The following is a 27,070-nucleotide window of genomic DNA, read 5'->3' on the forward strand; positions in this document are numbered from 1 at the left end:
AACAAACCCTACTTCCCTTTGTCTTCCAACGAATCCCACTTCCCTTCGTCTTCCTAACAAACCCCACTTCCCTTTGTCTTCCTAACAAACCCCACTTCACTACCTATTCCAACAAACCCCACTTCCTTTTGTCTTCCAACAAACTCCACTTCCCTTTGTCTTCCTAACAAACCCCACTTTCCTTTGTCTTCCTAACAAACCCCACTTCCTTTTGTCTTCCAACAAACCCCACTTCCCTACCTCTTCCAACAAACGCCACTTCCCTTTGTCTTCCTAACAAACCGCACTTTACTTTGTCTTCCGCCAAACCACACTTCCCTTTGTCTTCCACCAAACCACACTTCCCTTTGTCTTCCAACAAACCCCACTTCTCTGTCTTCCAAAGACCCCCACTTCCCTTTGTCTTCCAAAGACCCCCACTTCCCTTTGTCTTCCAAAGAACCCCACTTCCCTTTGCCTTCCAAAGACCCCCACTTCCCTTTGTCTTCCAAAGACCCCCACTTCCCTTTGCCTTCCAAAGACCCCACTTCCCTTTGTCTTCCAAAGACCCCCACTTCCCTTTGTCTTCCAAAGACCCCCACTTCCCTTTGTCTTCCAAAGACCCCCACTTCCCTTTGTCTTCCAAAGACCCCCACTTCCCTTTGTCTTCCAAAGACCCCACTTCCCTTTGTCTTCCAAAGACCTCCACTTCCCTTTGTCTTCCAACAAACCCCACTTCCCTTTGTCTTCCAAAGACCCCACTTCCCTTTGTCTTCCAACAAACCCCACTTCCCTTTGTCTTCCAAATACCCCACTTCCCTTTGTCTTCCAACAAACCCCACTTCCCTTTGTCTTCCAACAAACCCCACTTCCCTCCGTCTTCCAACAAATCCCACCTTTAGCTTTCACGTCACTACCCCTATTCTTTCTTTTTGTCATCCTTTTTGACCCCCACTTTACATTTGCTTTAGTGTGTGTTTTGCGTCCCAAGGTCAGATTGTAAGAAAAGGCCTAGCCTTAAATCTTAATGCTTGTAAGAATCAGTTCAGTTCTCTTCCAACAAATCCAGCTCTATCTTTCCTGTCATTGGTTACTTCCTCAGTCTTCCAACAATCCCCACCTCTACCTTTCCCATCACTCTGTACTTGTTCTTGTTGTCATATGTAGAGCGCTTACTTCCTTAGTCTTCCAACAAACCACACCTCTACCTTTCCCATCACTCTGTACTTGTTCTTGTTGTCATATGTAGAGTGCTTACTTCCTTAGTCTTCCAACAAACCACACCTCTAGCTTTCATCATCACTCTGTACTTGTTCTTGTTGTCATATGTAGAGCGCTTACTTCCTTAGTCTTCCAACAAACCACACCTCTAGCTTTCATCATCACTCTGTACTTGTTCTTGTTGTCATATGTAGAGCGCTTACTTCCTTAGTCTTCCAACAAACCACACCTCTACCTTTCATCATCACTCTATACTTGTTCTTGTTGTCATATGTAGAGCGCTTACTTCCTTAGTCTTCCAACAAACCACACCTCTACCTTTCCCATCACTCTGTACTTGTTCTTGTTGTCATATGTAGAGCGCTTACTTCCTTAGTCTTCCAACAAACCACACCTCTAGCTTTCCCATCACTCTGTACTTGTTCTTGTTGTCATATGTAGAGCGCTTACTTCCTTAGTCTTCCAACAAACCACACCTCTAGCTTTCATCATCACTCTGTACTTGTTCTTGTTGTCATATGTAGAGCGCTTACTTCCTTAGTCTTCCAACAAACCACACCTCTAGCTTTCATCATCACTCTGTACTTGTTCTTGTTGTCATATGTAGAGCGCTTACTTCCTTAGTCTTCCAACAAACCACACCTCTAGCTTTCCCATCACTCTGTACTTGTTCTTGTTGTCATATGTAGAGTGCTTACTCCCTTAGTCTTCCAACAAACCACACCTCTAGCTTTCATCATCACTCTGTACTTGTTCTTGTTGTCATATGTAGAGCGCTTACTTCCTTAGTCTTCCAACAAACCACACCTCTAGCTTTCCCATCACTCTGTACTTGTTCTTGTTGTCATATGTAGAGCGCTTACTTCCTTAGTCTTCCAACAAACCACACCTCTAGCTTTCCCATCACTCACCATACTCATTCTTGTTGTCGTCATCGTCCACCTCGTCGTTCTCGTCATGCTCGGCGTGGAGCTCCGATTTGATGAGGAGCTGCTCTTGGAGCTTCTCCTGCAGCTCCTGCTCGCGCTGCACCTTCTCTACCTGCACGCGGCTCAGCTCCTGGTTGCGGTCCTCGGCCTCCTTGCGAGCCACCTCCAGCTCCGAGTGAAGCTCGGTCATGTTGGCCTCCTTCACCTCGATGTCTGACAGCTTCTCCTGCAGCGACTTCTGAGCGTTGTCCAGCTCGTCGGCCTGACAAAAACAAGAAAAGCGTATGCTTATAGGACTCACCATTGTAATGTATTACAAAGGTACCAAATGCTGATACAACTTACCATTGTAATGTGTTACACTTACAGTGGACACCCCCCCCCCCCCCCCCCCCCCCCCGAATGCAGACTTCCTCCTTCTTAAGACCCTCCTTTCTCAGATGTTCTGTTCATAATCTCTGTAAATTTACCTCCATTTTAAGATTCCCCTCTATTTTAAGACCTGATTTTCTCAGATTAAGGCATGGCCGGAATTTGAACCTAAACCTTCAACACGGACAGCTGACATCTTAACAAAAAGGCTACCGCACCTGTCGCTGTATATACATCACTCAAACAAACATACCAGGCGCTGTCGCTCGTTGTGCTCCATCTCGTGGGAGCGCTCCATCTCCATGCGCAGCTCCTCAGCCCGGCGACGCTCCGACTCCAGCTCTTCACGCAGAGTCAGCAGTTCAGCCATCTTCTCGTCCTTCTCCCTGATCCTGGCTTGTAGATCTTGCATGTCTGCACACCATAGTTGAGGGTCGGGTGTAAGAGAGTTGTGCAACTAACTCTTGCAGGTTAGGCCAAACAAAAATATATGTTGGTCTAAATAAGGGTAACCCGACCGACCCTATTTTTTGTCCGCTGACCCTTTAACCTTTTACATATCTAAAAAAAAAAATCCCCCCAAAACAACCTCTGGCACATTTTGCGAACCATACAGACTAAACATAAAAAATAAATATATAAAAAAAAAAAGCCGACCTATCAACCCTATTCTTTTGGTCATGTAAACCAACATATATTTTTGTTTGGCCTTAGTAAATTGAAATGAATAGATATGTGTAGTTCATTTAACCTGTTCGCTGCCAGTTAATATTTGCATGCAAAGCATTACCTGTATTTACCTGAATTGACAACTTGCAGTGTGCCCTTGATGAATAAGTTAAATACGCCACACACGCACACATTGTTTGTTGTTGATCTTCTTTGTTGTAGTTTATTGAACAGTGTGTTGCCTGTTAAAGCAAGTTAGCCAGGACGTCAGCTGACATCATACAGGCAGTGGAAGGGTTAATGTGTCTCTTAATACACAATGGAGAGTTGCGTTTTAACACTGGATTTGCTGTTAAATATTTTTTATTTCTGCATTTAGCATGCATAATGTATGAAAATTAACTATTCCCTTTAGACTACAATACAGCTCTTTTTATAAAAGAGAACCTCACCTCTGTTGGTGCGTTCCTGTTCCTCTTGCATGAATTTCAGTTTCTCCTGCAGTTCCTTGCGAATACGTTCAGACTCTTCAGCTTCATGCCTCATCCTGTCCATCTGTGCCCTGGAAATTAAAACATAAAACGTGAGTGCATGTGAGTATACCCCTGTCATCAAACAAACAGAAATTTATTTTCAAAACAAGATCATGACCTGACGCTATAAAATAGAGAGAAAAAAAGGTACATGTAAGAGTCTGCCCGTTGTCATACAATGAGCACGAATCCTTTTTCAAAATGCAATGATCTGCCACTGTCTCTAAATACTTTATTAATCAGCACACAGAAAGCATGCTGGATGCCATGGTAAAGAAAAGATTTTAATTTTTAAATTCAGCATGAGAGGCATCTCCAACAGCCTCTAATTATCAAACAGCTATTTCAGTAATACAATTTCTCTTTCAAGACAATACTTTCAGAGATTGCTTCTTACGTCTACCTTAGGGCTCTACCTATTTACAGAAATCTATCCCGGGTTTCTTCCAGTCGTAACACACAGGAGTCTTCATACATGAACAGTTTGAACCCCCTTTCAAGACGCCCCAATTTAAGACTCCTCCGTTTAAAGGCCACGTTTTCTCAGATTTCTTGATGATAACTTGTGTAAATGTACACCCATTTTAAGACTCTCTCCTTTGTAAGGCCAGATTTTCTCAGACTGTGGGAGACGTTAAAAGAGGCTTCCACTGTACATCCATTTTTGGCTCATGTAAGTGTAGCCTATGCGATGATAAACTTTGTCTGTCTGTGCGTGCATGCGTGCGTGCGTGTGTGTGTGTGTGTGTGTGTGTGTGTGATAGAAACTTTAACATTTCCGAGTCTATGGATAAAGCTCGCATAAGAAGATTACGTCTCGGTCAAAAGTGTTTGACGTGTGTGATAGAAACTATTTGAAGACGTCACATTATGACGTAAGAGGGTTAGACGTCACGCAAAGGAATTACTGAAAGTCTCGGTCATTGTTATTGTGAGCGGGCCGAGACTAGTTGGCAGATCCAGGGTCTCGCTTTCTTGCTGAAAATGTCATGAATCCTGAACCTCAACCGAACAAACAAGTCGCGTAAGGCGAAAATACAACATTTAGTCAAGTAGCTGTCAAACTCACAGAATGAAACTGAACGCAATGCCATTTTTCAGCAAGACCGTATACTCGTAGCATCGTCAGTCCACCGCTCATGGCAAAGGCAGTGAAATTGACAAGAAGAGCGGGGTAGTAGTTGCGCTAAGAAGGATAGCACGCTTTTCTGTACCTCTCTTTGTTTTAACTTTCTGAGCTTGTTTTGAATCCAAACATATCATATCTATATTTTTTGTGTGAATCAGGAACCGACGAGGAATAAAATGAAATAGTTTTTAAATTGATTTCGACAATTTATTATTTAATTTTGATAATAATTTTTATATATTTAATTTTCAGAACTTGTTTTTAATCCAAATATAACATATTTATATGTTTTTGGAATCAGAAAATGATGGAGAATAAGATGAACGTAAATTTGGATCGTTTTATAAATTTTTATTTTTTTTTACAATTTTCAGATTTTTAATGACCAAAGTCATTAATTTTTAAGCCACCAAGCTGAAATGCAATACCGAAGTCCGGGCTTCGTCGAAGATTACTTGACCAAAATTTCAACCAATTTGGTTGAAAAATGAGGGCGTGACAGTGCCGCCTCAACTTTCACGAAAAGCCGGATATGACGTCATCAAAGACATTTATAAAAAAAATGAAAAAAACGTTCGGGGATTTCATACCCAGGAACTCTCATGTCAAATTTCATAAAGATCGGTCCAGTAGTTTAGTCTGAATCGCTCTACACACACACAGACACACATACACCACGACCCTCGTCTCGATTCCCCCCTCTACGTTAAAACATTTAGTCAAAACTTGACTAAATGTAACAAGAAGAGCAAACGCTCGATCGAGTCACTTTCGCAGTTCTGAATATTATATGAGGCATCAGATGGACAGGAAGAAATTGCTATTCACAACACAATACAGATGTAAATAATTTGATGTAAAGAATAATCCTATAAAGTTTGAATCAAATCCGATGAATAGTTTCAGAGATATGATATTTCAATTTTTTTCCTTCAAGACATACCTGTGACCTTGAAAAAGGTCAAAGGTCACCAAAGCAGACGTCAAAGTGTAGAGGTCACTGGGAGTCACGTTCACATAAAATTTGAGCCCGGTCACTTTTATAGTTTCCGAGAAAAGCCCAACGTTAAGTTGTGTGTTGCCGAACAGAAAAGGCAAGTTATCTCCCTTGTTTTTCTGATAACGTTCGTAAAAGGCTACAGATGTAAATACTTTGATGTAAAGAATAATCCTACAAAGTTTCAATCACATCCGATGAACTTTGTCAAAGATATAAAATGTCTAATTTTTCCTTTGACGCTGACCTGTGACCTTGAAAAAGGTCAAAGGTCAACGAAACCATCGTTAAAGTGTAGAGGTCATTGGAGGTCACGACTAAACAAAATATGAGCCCGATCGCTTTGATAGTTTCCGAGAAAAGTCCAACGTTAAGGTGGTGTCTACGGACGGCCGGCCGGACAGCCGGCCGGACGGCCGGCTGGCCGGCCGGACAGACTAACACTGACCGATTACATTGAGTCACTTTTTCTCAAGTGACTCAAAAAGGCCATAATCGAATCCGGATTTCCGGAAGAATCCCACCCATGTTTTACCTCTCCTGCTGCTTGGCCAGTTTCTCTTCACGGGCCTGTGCCTTCATCTGCTGCACCTCGATGGTGTCGGGCTTGCGACGGCGCATGTACAGCTCGTGGTTTCCCATGCACAGGGCCAGGATACGCTTGTTGATGCGCAGGCGGGGAGCGTAGAACACAAAGTCGGGGGCCTTCTTGTCGATCGGCTTGATGACAAACTTCTTGTCGTTGAAGGAGATGTTTCTGATCTCACTCCAGGGGAAACCGATCTTGGGCGTTAGTCTGAAAGGATGACGGAATGATACAGTTTTTTTCCTCTCTAACGCATAAGAAAGTTGCACATATATATACGCACTCACACACTATGCATGTGCATACTCACACACACACAAACCAAAAATCACACCAAAATGCATATGCTGTGGGCAGGTTTCATGGTATTAGGCCATTTTGATAGTCTCAGATTTGCTTAGTCTTTTAAATCCATATCTGTGAGAATCTGCTGTATTTGTTGTATTAACATGCAAACTAGTTGTTGTTTAAATACTTTTTTGAAAATAAAAGTTGAAATTTTTTATAATGTGTTTATTTATGTGCGTGTGAATGGTGGCGATCGTCAAAATACGGACGGATGAATTTACTTTTGCCACAGCATCACTAAACAAAGAACTAAATTCCAACACACACATGCACAAGTATCAATGCTGTGGTGGTTGAGAGTGCCAGAACACATTGAAATGATTGTTTTTCAACAACAATCGATATCCATAACACAAATTCTAACTTATACTAGCTCCGCAAAAAAAATGTATGGGGATTCGGATCTGTCCGTCCGCATAGCGATATCAAGAGCATCGAAACTAATTGTGATTTCACAGGACAACAAGAAGAGCAAACGCTCGATCGAGTCACTTTCGCAGTTCTGAATATTATATGAGGCATCAGATGGACAGGAAGAAATTGCTATTCACAACACAATGAGTCACGTTCACATAAAATTTGAGCCCGGTCACTTTTATAGTTTCCGAGAAAAGCCCAACGTTAAGTTGTGTGTTGCCGAACAGAAAAGGCTAGTTATCTCCCTTGTTTTTCTGATAACGTTCGTAAAAGGCTACAGATGTAAATACTTTGATGTAAAGAATAATCCTACAAAGTTTCAATCACATCCGATGAACTTTGTCAAAGATATAAAATGTCTAATTTTTCCTTTGACGCTGACCTGTGACCTTGAAAAAAGTCAAAGGTCAACGAAACCATCGTTAAAGTGTAGAGGTCATTGGAGGTCACGACTAAACAAAATATGAGCCCGATCGCTTTGATAGTTTCCGAGAAAGATATAAAATGTCTAATTTTTCCTTTGACGCTGACCTGTGACCTTGAAAAAGGTCAAAGGTCAACGAAACCATCGTTAAAGTGTAGAGGTCATTGGAGGTCACGACTAAACAAAATATGAGCCCGATCGCTTTGATAGTTTCCGAGAAAAGTCCAACGTTAAGGTGGTGTCTACGGACGGCCGGCCGGCCAGACAGACTAACACTGACCGATTACATAGAGTCACTTTTTCTCAAGTGACTCAAAAACACAAGTTTACCTAATTTTGTATACTGTAAATACAAGTTTGTGCACCCTTGAAGTGAGTTATAATGTTGCCGAGGTCAATTTGCCCTTGATCGAGGCACGGTGACCCGAGTTTCAAAGTTGCGATCCTGTCCGTCTAAACAATGTAACGATCGCCACATTTTTCTTTTCATTCAAAAACTAACCGTTTGGGGAGGAAGTGACCTCACGTTGTTTTACGTTGACGCTCGCGCTCGACAGAAAAAGACCGCAACAGTTTTTCAGTTAAAAAAATCGCAAAGTAATTACATTTTCTGAGGTTTTCTAGTGTCCGTCTAGTAACAATCGCCACTCTAGCGATCGCCACTGAGTGTTAAAGTCACATTTAACTCCATTTTCGACTGTTTTAAGAAACTATTTTGACGCTCAATCGTCAAGTTTCAGTGTCGAAACACGTACTGTGCATTTGCAATCAGCCGGTGTGTCCAAACTGAAATGCGAGTGATGCCTCGATTTGTGGCGATCGCTCACGTGGTTGACGGACAGAAATACCTTCTTAGGGGGTAGGGGAACAGTTACTCCTCCATACAATAATGGTGTTTACAAATGATTGCAAACTTGTCTCTTTATAAACTGTTCAGACATGTCTTCTCTTCAATAATTTTCAGTTTTGCTCGGTTTGTTAATCAGGAGCACCCTGCAGTAAATGTTTCATCTGTGACAATGCTCGAAATGTTGACGTAATTCCAATGCCCATATCCTTCTCTTGTTACCTCATCTAGCCAAAACCATTGAAGATAGAAAGACATTTATTGAACAAACTAGATGCACAACACCAGTCTTAACACGTTTTGGTCTTACATGTATATGAAAATATTGATGGCCATGGAATGGTTTGAAAAAAAAGACGGTTTTTTCCTTCAAAACGGTCTAGGTCTGCCGGAAGTCGTATTTTTTCAAACCATTCATTTGAGAATCAATATTTTGATGTACATACAAGAACAAAACTTGTTAAGAATGATGTGGGGCATATTTTTTGTTCAATAAATGTCTTTCTATCTTCAACGGTTTTGGCTATATGAGCTATATGCATGCATAGGATGACCGTATTGCTTTTTTTGCGTTTTCAGGGTATGCCGCTTTGCGCCTGGTTTTTAGATATAAATAAGGACCAGGACTATAAAAAAATTTACTGTTTTTAGTTGTAACAAACTCACTTTGTTGGAAAAACATGTCCTTTGAATTGTGTGCCAACATTTATTTTGTAGAATTTGAGTGTGTAAATAGTAAATTGCTGAACACAATACTGTGAAACCTGCCTGTTACATTGTTCCATTTAGACTTTTCTTTTTCTTTTCTCAAACAGATCTCGCTCAAAACTGCTACTGCTCTTGTATACTCCTAAAGAAAAGGTTCATACTTCATACCACTGAATTGCCCACAAAAGTAACGCACTACAGCTGTATCTTGGTCAAGGTATTCTTGTTATCAACTTGATTCAACAGAAAACGTCTCAAAATTGGGTACTTTCCTACTACATCTTTCATCAAACTTTGCATTCAACTCCTCTAAGCCTCACCTGTCCTCCTTCTCATAAACATTGAGGCCAAGGGCATCCACACCAAGAAGCAGATCTGTGCCGCGCTTGTTCTTGATCTCAAAGTAGTTGACACCGTACATTTCCAGATCTTGGGCAATCTTCAGGTATTCCATCATAGCATCATCCCTGCAGATAACAAGTCGATAAAACCATTGATAAACCAACAAAGCATTTAAAAAAGAAAACAAGAAGAGCAAACGCTCGATCGAGTCACTTTCGCAGTTCTGAATATTATATGAGGCATCAGATGGACAGGAAGAAATTGCTATTCACAACACAATGAGTCACGTTCACATAAAATTTGAGCCCGGTCACTTTTATAGTTTCCGAGAAAAGCCCAACGTTAAGTTGTGTGTTGCCGAACAGAAAAGGCAAGTTATCTCCCTTGTTTTTCTGATAACGTTCGTAAAAGGCTACAGATGTAAATACTTTGATGTAAAGAATAATCCTACAAAGTTTCAATCACATCCGATGAACTTTGTCAAAGATATAAAATGTCTAATTTTTCCTTTGACGCTGACCTGTGACCTTGAAAAAGGTCAAAGGTCAACGAAACCATCGTTAAAGTGTAGAGGTCATTGGAGGTCACGACTAAACAAAATATGAGCCCGATCGCTTTGATAGTTTCCGAGAAAAGTCCAACGTTAAGGTGGTGTCTACATAGTCACTTTTTCTCAAGTGACTCAAAAACTGCCTGCAAATCTTTTCTACGGTTAAACAGCATATAGTTGTACAAAGTTTGATTCAACATCACACAACAATGAACCTTTCTCAAAACAATGTTATACAGGGTCAAACAGATAGGTTGAATACACCTGTTTGGTAAAGTTGCTGATCATTAAACCAAAGTGTTTGCTCAATGTTCACTTTTTTCCTGCCACGATGAACAAATGCGGCACGTGAAAAGCCGGTCACCTCACTCGCCCGCGATTTCAAATGTGATAGTAAATCTACTTATACTTCAGTAACAATTTCCACCCTTTTAGTTTTACGGGATAACACATTTTCCACGCAATGTAACTGGGCTCAGGAACTTGTGCAAACAATAAATGATATGGTCAAACCTGCCCTGGCGACCACCAAAACAAATCAGCGAATTTCTTTCCCATATGTTCTCCTTTTTGGCTCACGTAAGTGTAGCCTATGCGATGCTAACTTTTGTCTGTCTGTCTGTGCGTGCGTGCGTGCGTGCGTGCGTGCGTAAGTATGTATGTCTGTGGTAGAAACTTTAACATTTGAAGACGTCACAACATTTGAAGACGGTAAGAGGGTTAGACGTCACGCGAAGGAATTACTGAAAGTCTCGGTCATTGTTATTATGAGCGGGCCGAGACTAGTTTTTTCTTCGAAATCGGCCATTCAGATCTAGATCTAGTGTCTCGCTTTCTTGCACAGTGTCACCTATGCCGCTTACTCTGTGTGTGTGTGTGTGTGTGTGTGTGTGTGTGACGAAGTGATTGAGTTTGTGTTACTGTTTGTCGATTTCTTACGTGAGCCTTGAAGGCTTCGCCTCTTGTTTATAATGACCTGTCTATAAAGACCCTGTTCGGCTGGTGGTCCCTTGGGTGGTGGTTATAGACAGTAGTAGTATTTGGTTGGGGGGAGGGTGCATATGTATAAGTCTACCTGCTTGTGTATGTGTGTATGTGTATGTGTGTGGGTATGTGTACCTGCTTGTGTATGAGTGTGTGTGTATGTGTGTGTGTGTATGTGTATGTATGTGTGTACCTGCGTGTGTACGTGTGTGTGTGCGTGTATGCCTGTAGTAGAACACTGACCTCATCATGGCCTTGTGTTCTGCCCACCAGCTCTTTATCCTGTCCTCCCACTGTTCCTTGGTCAGCTTGTGTTGATCGTACACTCTGCAAAGATAGAACAACCAGAAGGGGTCATTACCATGTCTTCAACACACGATTAAACAACAAAAACCATGCAGGATTTAGGCCAAGCACCTGTCAATTAGACTTGCAGTGTAAATGTAGAAACAACAGGTAAGGCCAAACAAATATAATAGCCTGTTTACGGTAACATAGGCACACAAAAAATAGGGTCGGTAGGTCGGGATTTTTTTTTCTTTTCCAAAAGCCAAAAAAAAGTCTAGGGTCGCGCAAAAAAATAGGGTCGGTCGGGATACTGTAAACAGACTATTTTTTGTGTGTGGCCTAACAGATATTTACGGAAAGACTATTTGTATTCAGCAAGAATTTTGGTTATATATAAGAATCGTATTAGTCAGTACATTTCTTTGCAAGGTTGTAGTGTTCCGTTTGTCTTCATGTTTATGAACCACCAATGTTAACTGTTCAGATGTTCTTATTTTATTTGATCACATATAACACAAAGACTCTAACATTCATAACTAGGCAGCCCCTAAAAATCTTGAAGCCAAATATTTGAACTTGACCTGCTCCACAATAAAAGTAACATAAACTGATGCCAAATGTCAACACAAATAACAGTTAAGCTGTGCAAAAAGCAACTGACCTCTGAGGAAGAAGACGGTCGTTTGCCAACGACTCGGTAGTAGAGAAGTCACTGTATTTGGCCTGACAGGCGTAGGAGGCCAGAAGCACAGCAGTCTCTGGGGGGCAGTAGATCTCATCGCTCAGGATCCCCTCCTTCACTTGCAGGAAGAACATACGCTGCACACACACACATTTTCATTACTTTATTGTCCCATCGCTGGGAAATTCGGCTCACTTCCTCCCAGTGGAAAGCTAGCGGCAACAGGGTCGCACTACCCAGGCGAAAGCGTGTTTAGGTATAACCAGCCACCTGCACTTATGGCAGAATGACCGAGATCTTTAACACCCACAGTGGTAACACGGGAGTGGATCATGGATACCATCTCTGTGCCTGCACATAAAGTTGACCCGTGTCTGTCCCAGCCCAGATTCGAACCTACGACCCTAGGATCACAAGTCCAGTGCTGTACCAACTGAGCTACCTTGGCCCCCGAGTCTTCCGATATGGTGAGAAATACATGCACATACAGTAAACTGACTCCTGAAAACAATCAGCACAAGATAAACATTATCTGGAGATAAAAAGATAAACATTAACTGTATGAGAACAGGACTGTGTAGACAGACAAAAGGGAACCCATTGTGTATGAACATATACTAATCAGTCTATTTTTTCCCTTCCCATATCATCATATCCACACAGTGTTTTACTCAATACCACACAGACAAGTGTGATATCGTAAGTATACATGAAACTTTTCGTATCATTGCCTAAGGGATATCAATGTTCTCTTGCCAGTTCCCAAAGGATTGGCAAAATTCAACACAATTCTTTTATTTTTAGTGCAAAGTATTTGATCCTATCTGTCATGTTCTTTTCTAATCATTGTGACTTTTTGCAACTCTATTGTTTAGTTCATTATGTTCTTGTATTGAAACTAAAAATACCTTACAGAACGTGCGTGTTACTGTGCATGTGAGCGATTTGATTTTACAATGGTATAAAAACTTAATGAAACCATTCTAAGGAGCTCAGTAATTAAGACACACGTTCTAAGTACCTTATTAGTCACAGTTTGGACCAAATTACCTGTTCAGTCATGAAATCAAAGGAATCAAAAGAATACATTATCTCTAATCGATCAATTTAACATTCAAAAGCCCTCGATGGCAAAATATCAAAGCACTAGGAAAATCCTTCAAGCACAAACTAACGGTATGAATCTTCAAACCCTCTGGCCAAAACAAAACTTAAAAACTTCATGTTCAATTTCCTCATCACTCCTACTTCCCTTTAGCCCCAAAGGCAGGCAGACCACATTCAGAGAAACCAGCTGCTTGCTCTACAGGTGAGCAGGTAAACGTAACACAGCACAGGTAAAGTAGTACTTGTAACTTATATGAGCTACTGTGTTCTACCTGTGTGATTTCCTGGATCAACTCCTCCGACACATCCTCAGGGAAAAACTTTGCCCTGAACTTGAACTGCAGTGGGGTCTCCTTTCTGACATCCTGACTGAGCACCTGTGAATGCAGAAACAACGATGGGAGTTAATACTGTTCGAAGCACACATACACAGAACGCATGTGAGAGACAAAAGGTTGGGATGTTAAAACAATTCCCACATTTTATATCACAATATAATACATGAGACTGTCTGAGAGCAATGATGCAGGAAATTAAACACCAACCCCCCTCCCCTTTAATGGTGACGTTTCATCCTTCCTTGTGCTTTAACCAGTACATCATTTTACAAATATCAACTGTTATTGTAACTGCCAGTACAGAGCTACTGTGACAAAATGAGTACATGTATTTATCCACGGAACACAAATTCTGGTTGCAATTATATCGGTATGGTTCTTCAAAACTATAGTTTGCTAATTTCTCCGTTACAAAATTGCGTTACCTTTTTGTTGAGCTTGAGCCACGTGCTGTAACCCTTGCTGTCAAGGTACTGGAGACCAAAGAACCAGATCTCACGCAGACCTATGGTTTTCACCACCTGAAACAACACAGCAAACAGCCTTTAAACAAAATGAAGGTTACACAGTAAATACCTGCTTGTATACATTCAGATTCTTCATAAATTTGGAGCTTGAGCTTTTCATAAACGCACACATGAACCTGTACATCACTACATGCCTTGTATTTATCATTTTATGGCTGAATTAATCTAAAGTTGAAGTGACTATGGGGACCATAGGAGGTAAGCCCACGTAAAGGAGAGAGTGTAGTGTAGTGTGTTAGTGTGTGTGTGTGTGTGTGTGGGGGGGGGGGGGTGCACAGGAAAGAAAGAAATCACCAAGGCTCTACAAAAGCATGCTGAATGGCTGCCTTTAACACCGACATGGTCCCTCCCACACCCACAGCATCATTATATAAAGTGTAACATGCACTACACAGTGTCATCCTCTTGCTGAGAATGAGACTTGCAAACCTAGAATTGAGTCAATAAAGGAGCTGATAGAACTCACAATATCGATACATCATGTCTATCTGTAGTAATTACAACATCATGAACATGTCTGCATTGATACAATATGTCTGTAGTAATTCAGGACAAGAAACAAAGACTAAGTCAATAGCCTATCATCTCACACTAAGACTAAGAGATATCAAATCCATAATATGTTGTTAGATGTTCCTGCTGAACTGAATTTTCAATCAGATTCTGTGTCTGTTAGTGTTAAAATTGAGGTTTAAGCTGATTAGGCACACTTCAATCATCCACAGTGATTCAATGGAACACAGTTGTAAATGTGTACGTGTAAACTAATGATCACGTCGACCAGACACACCCAAACCCAGCAGCAAACAGTACACAAATCTGTGCAAAGTCAACGCTCTCTTTCCACTCCAATGCTTGTTTACAGACTGACACCCAGACTGAGTCAGACCATGTAATGATGTATGCACACTCATTACCTCCCCTCCACCTCCCTTGTCCCTGTCACCATGTAAAACTTCCACTGTCCCAGAGACTACCATTCAACCTGATTCAAACAGCAGGCATACTTTGTACAGTGGAACCCCCCCCCCCCCCCCCATAGTTTTAAAACCTCCAAAAATCTGAGAAAACAGGATCTCAAAAAGGGAGTCAGTCTCAAATTGGGAGGTCTAAACTAAGGGGGTTCCACTGTACCACATACCATTGGCATACTGCAGAGAGAGAGAGAGAGAGAGAGAGAGAGAGAGAGAGAGAGAGAGAGAGAGAGAGAGAGAGAGAGAGAGAGAGAGAGAGAGAGAGAGGGAGAGAGAGAGAGAGAGAGAGAGAGAGAGAGAGAGAGAGAGAGAGAGAGAGAGAGAGAGAGAGAGAGAGAGAGAGAGAGAGAGAGAGAGAGAGAGAGAGAGAGAGAGAGAGAAACTGAATTGAACTTTATTTATCGAGGGTAACGGAATAAGCGAATAAACACGCTTTTTTTTTCATCTGGCCCTCGCCCATTGAGGGTAACTCGATTAATAACAAGAAGAAATAGAAGTTAAGTTAATTACAATACAATAAGAGAGAGAGACAGAGAGAGAGAGAGACACACACACACAAACACACAGCAAACCCTCCCTTTCTATTAAAATTCAGCTGTCACTCTGACTAACAATCCCACATCAAACTATGCAAATCCTACTGGACTAGCCTATAGTGTACAGTCACACACTAACTTTCAATGAACGCCTAACAGCCCAGCAACTTCAACCTATTTGCACCTGCTTCCTCTTCACTAGTCCTGATCCTTTTTGCCACTTTCTCCCTTTTTAGGACAACACAACACTTTGTAGCCTGGGCTCTAGGTGCAAGACACTAACTTTCTCTCTCCCTTCTCTTCTGGGATGAAAGAGTGTTTGCAAGGAGTGTTGTTGTTGGGCAGAGCTCAACCCATGAATGGCATACAGTGTAGCTGAGGGGGGAGGGGGCAGAGAGAAGGGGGAGAGGGGAAGAGAGGGGGTCAGCAAAAATGGAAAGGAGGGACAGTTAGGCAACAGCAAGGTGTGAGCGCTATGCAGCAAGTTTCTTCTTTCTGTTTGAAGCTTCTTTAGCGTTTGCCTCGAGCTGATTGGGACAATAAAAACGGAAAGAAAAGAATACAGCCGAGTTTCTGCATCTTTCTCTCTCTTGCTTGTTTCTCAGCGCAGACCAGGTTCAAGTGTGTGTGCTACGAATGCTGAACTAAACAGCAACCAGTGATACTGAGTGACACATCATTCCAATGAAAAAACAAGTCGCGTAAGGCGAAAATACAACATTTACTGATTTAGTCAAGCCCAGTCAACTCACAGAATGAAACTGAACACATTGCATTTTTTCCGCAAGACCATACACTCGTAGCATCGTCTGTCCACCGCTCGTGGCAAAGGCAGTGAAATTAACAATCCAGAAAAGCGCTGGAGCGGTTGCGCTGAGGAGGATAGCACGCTTTTCTATATCTCTATTCTTTTTAACTCTCTGAACGTGTTTTTAATCCAAACATATCATGTCTATATGTTTTTGGAATCAGGAATGGACAAGGAATAAGATGAAATTGTTTTTAAATCGATTTCGGAAATTTAATTTTAATCATAATTTTTATATTTTTAATTTTCAGAGTTTGTTTTTAATACAAATCAGAGATGAGATTCCCTAAAAGTGTTTTGGGAGGAAATTATTTGGTGGGGGTCTGCGGGCCGCTGAAGGCCCCCAGTGGGGTCCAGGGGCAACGCCTCTGGTGGGGGTCAGGGGGCAAAGCCCCCTGAAGCTGAAGATTTTTTGACACTTTCACCATAAAAAAAGACTTGGAAATGAGTCCGAGCAGTAGAAGCATACAATCGACTTTAGGGTTGTAGGTAGGACTTTACAGATCGAATCCAATGGAATAACCCCCCCATTTTTTCTCAACGGATTTAGACGATTCAGAAAAATGGTCCTGGGAATGAACTTTTGGGCGGAATTCCGCCAATCGACGGAAGAATCTCATCCCTGACAAATATAACATATTTATATGTTTTTGGAGTCAGAAAATGATAAAGAATACGATAAACGTAAATTTAGATCGTTTTACAAAAAAAATAATTTAATTACAATTTTCAGATTTTTAATGACCAAAGTCATTAATTAATTTTTAAGCCTCCAAGCTGAAAGGCAATACCAAAGTCCGGCCTTCGTCGAAGATTGCTTGGCCAAAATTTCAATCAATTTTATTGAAAAATGAAGGTGTGACAGTGCCGCCTCAACTTTTACAAAATGCCGGATTACGATATGACGTCATCAAAGACATTTATCGAAAAAAGGAAAAAAACCGTCTGGGGATATCATACCCAGGAACTCTCATGAAAAATTTCATGAAGATCGGTCCAGTAGTTTACTCTGAATCGCTCTACACACACACACACCACGACCCTCGTTTCGATCCCCCCTCGATGTTAAAATATTTAGTCAAAACTTGACTAAATATAAAAAGGACAAATTACAGTAAAAACACAATAAGAGTCATCCACCTGTGATTTACAAGAGACCTAGACAAAGTTGAAACAGCAAACGATCGAGATCTGTAGCTTATTGCTACTTCTAAATATTTCAAGGATGTATAACAGTGGGTGTGTGAGACAGAAAATGATGGCACAAACCTGGTCGAAGAGCTGTTTGCCTGTGGTGTTGGGCTGGATGGCAAACTCCAGTTCCGCGTCCATGGTGGTGACGCGTACATTGACCTGCACACATACACACAATCAATGTTACTGCATGAATCAAAACTGTAAACATTTGCTGTGATTGATACATTTATCATGCATTCTCTGGGTACATTTATCATACATTCCCGGTACTCTTTAAAACTGAATATTGCACATCATTTTGCCCGTGTGCTTCTTCCTCATCAGCCAAAAGGTCAGGTTCATAGTTTAGTATTCAGAATGTGTTGTGCATAATTTACATTAATTTGGTTTCTAAAGTTCCATCTCACGTTTTGTGTATCTGTAATCCTGAATTCCACAGAACAGTTCTCCCCATGATATAACTTAACAGCCCAATTTTAACTGCATGTTACATACAATTTGTGTTGTTCAAAGGGTCACTCTTAAATGGCTTTCAATAGTTTAATTGGATACTTTATTTGTATAACAATTAGCCTGAAAACATGTTGACACTGACATTGCACTGATATTTAGATCTGTTAAATTCCCAAGCCTGCAAGATGGGGAAAGCAACCTCAATAACAAAACAACCTTCCTGCTTTTACTTTCCTATGATGAAATTTTAGTGTACATGGGACATATTGTCCTAGGCCTGGGTTATAAATATAAGGAAAATACACAACACTGTATAGATTGAAGCAACTGTAAATGGTGTTATGAAACTGCTTGCTGAAAATACGAACTTGTAAAAGGACACTTCGGAACACTACAGACACTCCCAAGTACACCTTTTTGTACTAATTATCAGTGAAATCAAATTGTTAGCAAAACATGCCCGCATTCAAAAAACAAATGAATCTGTTACATTTGATTTTGTATTCATACAGTGTGCAACTCCATCAGTTAATGTATGTTTGACATGCAAATCTTGCACATTACTGCATGTATTAAAGCTGCCCATCAGATAACTAAGGGAGCAGTCAAAACTGTGAATGAGATCATTATTTCCCGTGAACACCACCCACAACAATGCTATCCACTGTCACTGTTATTTCATTATCACGTGAACACCACCCACAATAATGCTATCCACTGTCACTGTTATTTCATTATCACGTCAACACCACCCACAATAATGCTATCCACTGTCACTTCATTATCACGTGAACACCACCCACAACAATGCTATCCACTGTCACTGTTATTTCATTATCACGTGAACACCACCCACAATAATGCTATCCACTGTCACTGTTATTTCATTATCACGTCAACACCACCCACAATAATGCTATCCACTGTCACTGTTATTTCATTATCACGTCAACACTCAGCCTGAAGCAAGAGGTGTATAAGGCCACAAAAAAAGTCTGTTTACGGTAACAAAGGCAAAAAAATAGGGTCGGTCGGATTTATTTTTCTCTCAAAAAAACCCCCATATTTTTAAGTTATTTTGCCAAAAAACAAAGACCTTTTCCCCCTTTTTCTTTCTTACCCAAATGCCAAAAAAAGTCTAGGGTCGGGCAAAAAAAATAGGGTCGGTCGGGATACCATAAACAGACTTTTTTTTTGGGGCCTAAGTTACACCCAGAGCAAGGTCTACTGTTGCGGACAGTGACACACTGCTCAAGTATCAAACTTCTGTTCTAAATTAGAACCTTACATAAGTTCTAAGGCTAAAAAGTATAGATTCTGAGGAAGTACATATGGTTATCATACGAGTAAATCTGAATGTGAACAGGTAGATAAGGCTGCAAGGGACCGCTTTTCTGTATAAGCCTCTAACATGGTTTTTTTGTTGTTGAGAAAATGGGTTTGTGTTGTGAGTTTCATTGAAACTTAAGTCAACAATTTGAACAACTCCATACTACTAGTCGGTACTGTCCCTGCCCATCCTCAACGAAAGAGAGGGAGCTTGTAGTTGGTGTACATGTGGTATACTAAAGAACTACAAATTAGAACAATAGAACTAGAAGGTTGAACTTCCATGACAGCGCACAGCAGGCTGGGTCTAACTCAAAGCAGAAGTTTGTGATACAGCATTTTATTTCTGACATTGAAAACAAGAACACCAATCCAGTGACATCTTCAATAACTGCCAGGACATGTGATGCATCAGTATTACCAGTATTACCAGAAGCAGGTTAAAATCAAAAATCTGTCACACATGTAGCAACGCCTGAAACACTTTTTTTTTCTACAGCTCTATACTGACAGGCTTGAGACTCTTCATATCATGCCATAAACTAAAGGACGACGAAAGCAGGACTCAAATAAATGAAGTCTTCTGAAGGACAACAAAAATTGGGCATTTAAATTACATATATATGGGTCATTCTCAGAAATGGTGGTACAAAGTGTTACATACAAAGTAAAAAATAAAGTGTCAAGAAATACAAAATAATTGTTTTTACTATGAAGTCTATTATTTGCTATACATAATAATGCAAAAATTAGACAAAAAGAGTAATTGGTTGCTGAATAAGAGACGTTTTAAAGTGTTGTATTTACGTGATGAATGTTGTAACATGGAAACCAAATTCCAACTTTAAACCACCTAAGCCTTCAATCCTTTGTGCATTGTTTATCAGTTCTGCAGTATTTTTGTTTACTACCCAACACATTCTAGTTATGAAAGGTAAGGACTTCAACTAATATTGGTAAAAAAATGACATTTGGAACTGACTAAGGTGAATGTCGTAACACAGAAACGAAATGCTTGAACCACTTTCGGTTCCTGTGCGACAGACATGAATCTGCACTGTTTGGCCTTTCTTGCCGGCAAAACCCGTCTGACTCAAAATAACTACACAAAACACAATTCGTCAGAGTTTGCTGTATTTGTTGAAAGTTCCTGTTGCGTTCAGATTAATTACCCATTTTAAGTACTTGTTGAATGTCGAACATCGACGAACAGAAGATACGAGAACTTCTTGGCTACTTTGTTGCCGCTAAACTTCGCGCGTTGAGAAACTGTTGCACTCGATATCTTTCCGACGCTACATTGTCGCCAACCGCGGTGTGTAAGTTTGTGACAAAGCTTTGCAGGCTCGACAATTTAGTAAAAACCATCTTCAGTCGTGACGTAGGTCAGGAAACGACGCCATGAGTTTCAGCAAATGATATGATTCTGGTGTTTTCTGTGAATATTTGGCTGTGATTCAAAGGACTATTTTCTTGTTCGAACTTCCTGCGCGCCAAAGAGCTAAAAATAGCCGTGATGTGGCAAAGTCATGAAGCACATTGCTGTCCGATGTTCGGGCGTCGAGTCTGGAAACGATGCGTTACGACATTCCAAATTTTTTGTTCGAAGCCCCTAACTTCAAATTCAGCTTGAGTGTTTGCAAAGATGTGTTGCTACGTCCAATACTGAAGTCCTGACTGTCAATTACAGTAATTTGTTGGTGTTTGCATGTTTGCATTTAGCCATGAGACTGAACATATTGTTGATCACGAAAGTCGTGTAACGCTTCGGCGATCCGGAAACGGCCGAACTTCGCAATTAAAAAGCACACAAAAACAACACCAACGTATAGAAACCATTTTTATTGACATACAGCAATGCTTTAATGTCTCAGGAATAGATTCAGATGAAAAAAGTCGTGGTAGAAATAATGTTAATTTACTTTTTCATGATTTCAAATGTGTCACCCCTCTCACTCTCACTGTACCACCATTTCTGAGAATGACCCATATCAATAAAGGTTGAACCAGTCAATGCCTGTGCTGTCTCCCCCCCATCCAATTCTTACAAGATGAGAGAAGACACCAAGGTGACTACCACAAAGCTAAAGGAATGCAGGAAGTCAAACATGCTTTCAAGTTCATACTAAGGTACTCATGCGAGGACTGCTAAGTATAGAAATAGTTAGAATCTTGCCTAAGTGGTCGAGTCAAGAAGGAAGTTATAAGCAAAATTTGGCATAGGAAAAACATCCACAGTTTCGCACAGAAGCCAAGAGCAACAGGGGATCTGCGTTGTAAACACTCATTTCAAGTGTGTGATTCATGTAACACGATTTGTTAATGATAGTCTAGTGTCAGGCTATGTCTTCAGGCAAGCCGAATAATTAAAATACGAGTTACCCTCCTTTTCCCCCAAACATCGGAGAATATTTCTGCATCAGCGGATTTAAATCCTTGCGAACATGAATTCTTAAATCCTGAACTGGGTAAATTACTGAATACTTTTCGTTTGAATCTCAGGGCAAGTGAAGAAATACGACTGAGGAATTAATAGGCCTGAACGAACATGTATGCATTCATCACACCAAACACAGATTAAAGTACTTGAAGTTGAACTGAGATTTGCTTTATTCAGGTACACACAGGAAGGAGTATACTCACTTTAATATTACACACATTTTTCTTTAGGAAAAGAGATCCACAAGAAAATGTTATTCCATCATCACAGACAGAAATCAAACAGCAAAACTAATAGTAATACCGTAACAAAGAAGTGAGGCAAACAGAAAGAATATGAAATCAGAAGCTTGCAAATAGTAAATCATCTGTCTTGCAATATTAGTCCACGTAAGTTAATAACAATGTTGTACTTGTACTGTCATTGTAAAAGCTCAACGTTTGCCAACCATTGAATCAGACGGGTCTGGGGTGGGGCGCGGTCCAACAACAGCGTAAATGAAAGGGAAACAAAGCAAACATGGTCTAAAAATAGAAGACAAAGTGATGGACTAAAAATAGACAAGAGGGTGGATTCTCTAAAAATAGAAAAGAGAGTGGATGCTCTAAAATTAGACAAGAGGGAGGCTGCTTGAAAAAAATAGAAGAGACCAATGCAATCAAAGAGCGCGGTGATTGTGGCTGATGTACCACCAGCAGGCTCCCCTTCACTTTCATCATGAGTCACCCACCCCCTAACCCCACCCACAGGTGTAGCGGAAAAACAACATGTGGGGGGGGGGGTGTCAGCCTACCATGTGCACCTCTTCAGCTTTGGCCCCACTACAGCAAACAATGCCAACATATCTTATACACTGCTCATCCTCTCTCATCATACAGGCTTGGCTTAATAATAACAATCTTTTGGGGCCATCCTGCCAGAGCTTGCTGGGGAACAATAAAAGTCTTATAGATCTTAGATTTGCCTGAAGAACACTGGAATAAAATCTACGTTCTGTCTTGTCCTTTGTAACCTTTAGAGTTTACTTTTGCTTGGAATATCACCAGACACACTAACAGTAACAGCATTATTAATAGTTATACATTCTATAGTCGGTACTATTTGTACAAGGTACAAAGGCGAAAAACAACAAGAAAACCATCAGTTCTTGTTCACAATAATTGACCCTTTATGGAGCGGGGACTAAAGAGTGCTTTTCTTCACTGTATCATGCAGACATTCCTACTAGTCCTAACCCTCCTTTAAATTAAAAACAACAGTTACTGTTAGTCACAACTGACAACAATAACTGGTTCTAATCTTCTTTATTTAATGCAGAACTCAATATCTCAAACAACTGTTGCTGCAAGTCAGCTGTGCATGCATGAGACGTGAACACACACCACATCTTTCCAATTTCCACAAGGAAATGACTAACAGTAACAGTAACACAGTAGCAGAAAAACAACGACCTTGCTAAGGGTTAGCTGCTTCTTGTACCTTTTGACTTTTTGTTTTAGCTCACACAAGGATTTTCCTACAATGCAGCCTAGTAGTTGTACAGTGACTCAGTGAGCATTTACGGAAGAATAAGGGTAGTTTCTTTATTTCTTCCTTCTCCATAAGGAAATTAAAATATTTCTTAACAGCAAATAAAAAATATATGTAGCTGTTGAAAACCTAAAACATGCCTGATAGTGATTTAAGTAAATTTGTCGATTGCATGCATCAGAATGCTTAAGACCATTTGACTTCCACATCTTGACTTTACTGTCCATGGTAAGAACTCTTAACTAACTAGCCTTCATAAAGGTTTTAAATGAAATACTATTGATGGCACAGGAAGTGAGCATTATGACAGAATGATGAGCTATGTTAAATTTTAACTTTCTGAAAATAAGTTTTATGTTCTTTTTCATAAACCAAGGGCAAAATGCGCCATGATGGGGTATGAAATGTTCTTCTGATAGTGATAATCGTCTATATCTATAGACGGCTTGTGTGTGTCTGCCTGTTTACGATTCACGGCCAAAGTTCTCTATGGATCTGCTTCAAATTTGGTGGGCATATTCAGGTAGACCCCGGACACAATCGTGGAAAATTTTGAACACGTGCGCGCTCTCAGCGCTGAACCGATTTTGGTTTTTCTGTACATCCATTCCCAGTAACTTTTCCTTATCTTCTCCAGTGTTTTGCGTGTTTATCTCCCTTCCTTTGTACGGTGCGCCGGCAAAGCCGTCGTACACCCGGCAAAGCCGGGTATTCGGCTCTACTTCTTCCGGGCGAAGCCGTACCCGGCGAAGCGGGTATTCATCTAGTAGATAATATATGGGTCATTCTCAGAAATGGTGGTACAGTGAGAGTGAGAGGGGTGACACATTTGAAATCATGAAAAAGTAAATTAAAATTATTTCTACCACGACTTTTTTCATCTGAATCTATTCCTGAGACATTAAAGCATTGTTGTATGTCAATAAAAATGGTTTCTATACGTTGGTGTTGTTTTTGTGTGCTTTTCAATTGCGAAGTTCGGCCGTTTCCGGATCGCCGAAGCGTTACACAACTTTCGTGATCAACAATATTTTCAGTCTCATGGCTAAATGCAAACATGCAAACACCAACAAATTACTGCAATCGACAGTCAGGACGTCAGTATTGGACGTAGCAACACATCTTTGCAAAAACTCACGCTGAATTTGAAGTTAGGGGCTTCGAACAAAAAATTTTGAATGTCGTAACGCATCGTTTCCAGACTCGACGCCCGAACATCGGACAGCAATGTGCTGCATGACTTTGCCACATCACGGCTATTTTTAGCTCTTTGGCGCGCAGGAAGTTCGAACAAGAAAATAGTCCTTTGAATCACAGCCAAATATTCACAGAAAACACCAGAATCATATCATTTGCTGAAACTCATGGCGTCGTTTCCTGACCTACGTCACGACTGAAGATGGTTTTTACTAAATTGTCGAGCCTGCAAAGCTTTGTCACAAACTTACACACCGCGGTTGGCGACAATGTAGCGTCGGAAAGATATCGAGTGCAACAGTTTCTCAACGCGCGAAGTTTAGCGGCAACAAAGTAGCCAAGAAGTTCTCGTATCTTCTGATCGTCGATGTTCGACATTCAACAAGTACTTAAAATGGGTAATCTGAACGCAACAGGAACTTTCAACAAATACAGCAAACTCTGACGAATTGTGTTTTGTGTAGTTATTTTCGGTCAGACGGGTTTTGCCGGCAAGAAAGGCCAAACAGTGCAGATTCATGTCTGTTGCACAGGAACCGAAAGTGGTTCAAGCATTTCGTTTCTGTGTTACGACTTTCACCTTAGTCAGTTCCAAATGTCATTTTTTTACCAATATTAGTTGAAGTCCTTACCTTTCATAACTAGAATGTGTTGGGTAGAACACAAAAATACTGCAGAACTGATAAAAAATGCACAAAGGATTGAAGGCTTAGGTGGTTTAAAGTTGGAATTTGGTTTCCATGTTACAACATTCATCACGTAAATACAACACTTTAAAACGTCTCTTATTCAGCAACCAATAACTCTTTTTGTCTAATTTTTGCATTATTATGTATAGCAAACAATAGACTTCATAGTAAAAACAATTATTTTGTATTTCTTGACACTTTATTTTTTACTTTGTATGTAACACTTTGTACCACCATTTCTGAGAATGACCCATATCAGAAGTCTGTGTCCGTATCAGAGGCATGCACTTTTAGAGAGAAGGCTTGAGACCTAACTAAATTATATAAAATTATTAAAGTAATAGTCCCGAAAATGTAATCTACTTTTTAGGTTAACAGGTTACTCAAACAAACTAAATCAGTACATGCATAGCCAAAGCAAGAGAAATATGGTGGTGGTGATGATGCAGCACAAGTAACTCTGCTAGCTGGGGAATATTAACAAGTGTGGTTAACCTACATTTACAGCCAAGGTTTGAGGTTGAACAAAAACAGGCTTCAGCTAAGTACAAGATCAATTGATTTGAGAACACTTGCCCAGAGGTAAAGACAAAGAATGTTAAGCAGCCAAACCAGCATTCCTTTTGGACACAATAATGACAGTGAAGACAGACCCAAGCTTCAGATAATATAAGCGCTTGAATGTACTCACCGGCCGAGGCATGGTGCTGGTTTTTGATTTTCCAACTTCAGAAAAACAATCCTTGTCCTTTCACTCTCTTGTTCACACCTGAAAATAAGACGTCAGTCAGTGAGTTACTAGAAGGCAACGGTAGCAGGAAGCATTTACGAAATGTTGGGAGTGTATGGCAAACCCTACTATCGCCCACTACGATCACAGAGCCACGCCTTCTTCGTAAAGGTAACCGTGAGAATGTGGTGTGTACCTGGCGAAAGAAAGTACACGGACCGCTTAAAAATCTCGAACTGACAGCATTTGACACGCATACGAACACAATGCACCTGCTCCAACATGCGAAGCCGCCCACAAGTCAAAACGAAGTGAAGTTGCGAGGCTTCGGCCGAGATGCGCTACGCTTGCAAAGCCTCACCCTCCGGTGATTCACAACTTGCGACCCGCAGAGGCACAGCCCAAAATGAGACACCGTGTGACCGTCGCTTCGTGCAATGCGGTTTCCCGGCTTAAAGTTTATAAGTAAACGTTGCAGTCTATGCCAAACAAGCTATCATTCAATTACTAAACAGTTTCAGCAATATTTACTGACTGTCACTGCGAAAACGACAAAATATTCGCTGATGACCTCATACAGACATTGCGATCAGTCCGACCCATGTCCACTGTTCATTTCTACACGATCACTTGGCAAGTGCCCTAATTATCATACCCCTGCACTTTTTACCACATAAACAGCATGTCATCCATAAGAAATACCTTCAGTTACAATTCTGGTACTTCCTCATTCATACCCTGCATGAAACACAGACGAAAACTAACCGTTTAAACTGTCAACAGTTGCTTCCCGTGTTGACGAAGAACCGGTTCGTGAAAATGGCCGACACTGGGTGGGGACTCATTCGTCAGATCCCCCTGGCGAACATTTCTCTCAGCCTCGCTTTCACCGCGATCACACTTCCGCCTTGTGACAACCCCTTCATTTTTTTCCAACGCTCATCTTCAGATTACGGTTTACAGTCGGACTGTTGAGTAACAGAAAGGGAAATGCTGTTCAAGAGAAATAAAATGCTTTCTGTGATTTACCAGCGAGTGTTTGTTTCACACCAAGTCCAAGGTTCTTATGTGTGAGCTTTCGTGGGTGATCTATTCAAATGTGTCGTCTGCTACAAAACAGAAGGAAGGAAATAGACCAACGTATCTGTGAAGGAAGAAAAAGAGTAAACAAGACTCTGTAAGCCGAAAGAGTAACATTTGCGAAGCATGG

The 27,070-nt window shown here is 40.8% G+C and overlaps 1 protein-coding gene across 3 annotated transcripts in view; it reads right to left on the reverse strand.

Moving 5' to 3' along the window:
* Window positions 1-26,774, reverse strand: part of LOC138962857 (radixin-like) — a 31,649-nt gene extending 4,875 nt beyond the window's left edge. The window contains exons 1-12 of one of the 3 annotated variants that reach the window (XM_070334822.1): window positions 26,626-26,774; window positions 25,822-25,899; window positions 17,565-17,648; window positions 13,876-13,971; window positions 13,385-13,489; window positions 11,985-12,142; window positions 11,279-11,362; window positions 9,480-9,626; window positions 6,365-6,625; window positions 3,623-3,732; window positions 2,755-2,915; window positions 2,112-2,391 (exon numbers count right to left, since the gene is read on the reverse strand). In XM_070334822.1, the coding sequence (XP_070190923.1) occupies window positions 2,112-2,391; window positions 2,755-2,915; window positions 3,623-3,732; window positions 6,365-6,625; window positions 9,480-9,626; window positions 11,279-11,362; window positions 11,985-12,142; window positions 13,385-13,489; window positions 13,876-13,971; window positions 17,565-17,648; window positions 25,822-25,833 (1,498 nt within the window). In that variant the 5' untranslated portion in view covers window positions 25,834-25,899; window positions 26,626-26,774. Of the gene's footprint in view, window positions 1-2,111; window positions 2,392-2,754; window positions 2,916-3,622; window positions 3,733-6,364; window positions 6,626-9,479; window positions 9,627-11,278; window positions 11,363-11,984; window positions 12,143-13,384; window positions 13,490-13,875; window positions 13,972-17,564; window positions 17,649-25,821; window positions 25,900-26,056; window positions 26,078-26,562 lie in introns of those variants that run through there. The other 2 variants (XM_070334823.1, XM_070334824.1) reach the window with 2 other exon arrangements.
* Between the last annotated feature and the right edge of the window lie 296 nt (window positions 26,775-27,070).

Source organism: Littorina saxatilis, linkage group LG3 (assembly GCF_037325665.1).
Source record: "Littorina saxatilis isolate snail1 linkage group LG3, US_GU_Lsax_2.0, whole genome shotgun sequence".
Taxonomy (NCBI): domain Eukaryota; kingdom Metazoa; phylum Mollusca; class Gastropoda; order Littorinimorpha; family Littorinidae; genus Littorina; species Littorina saxatilis.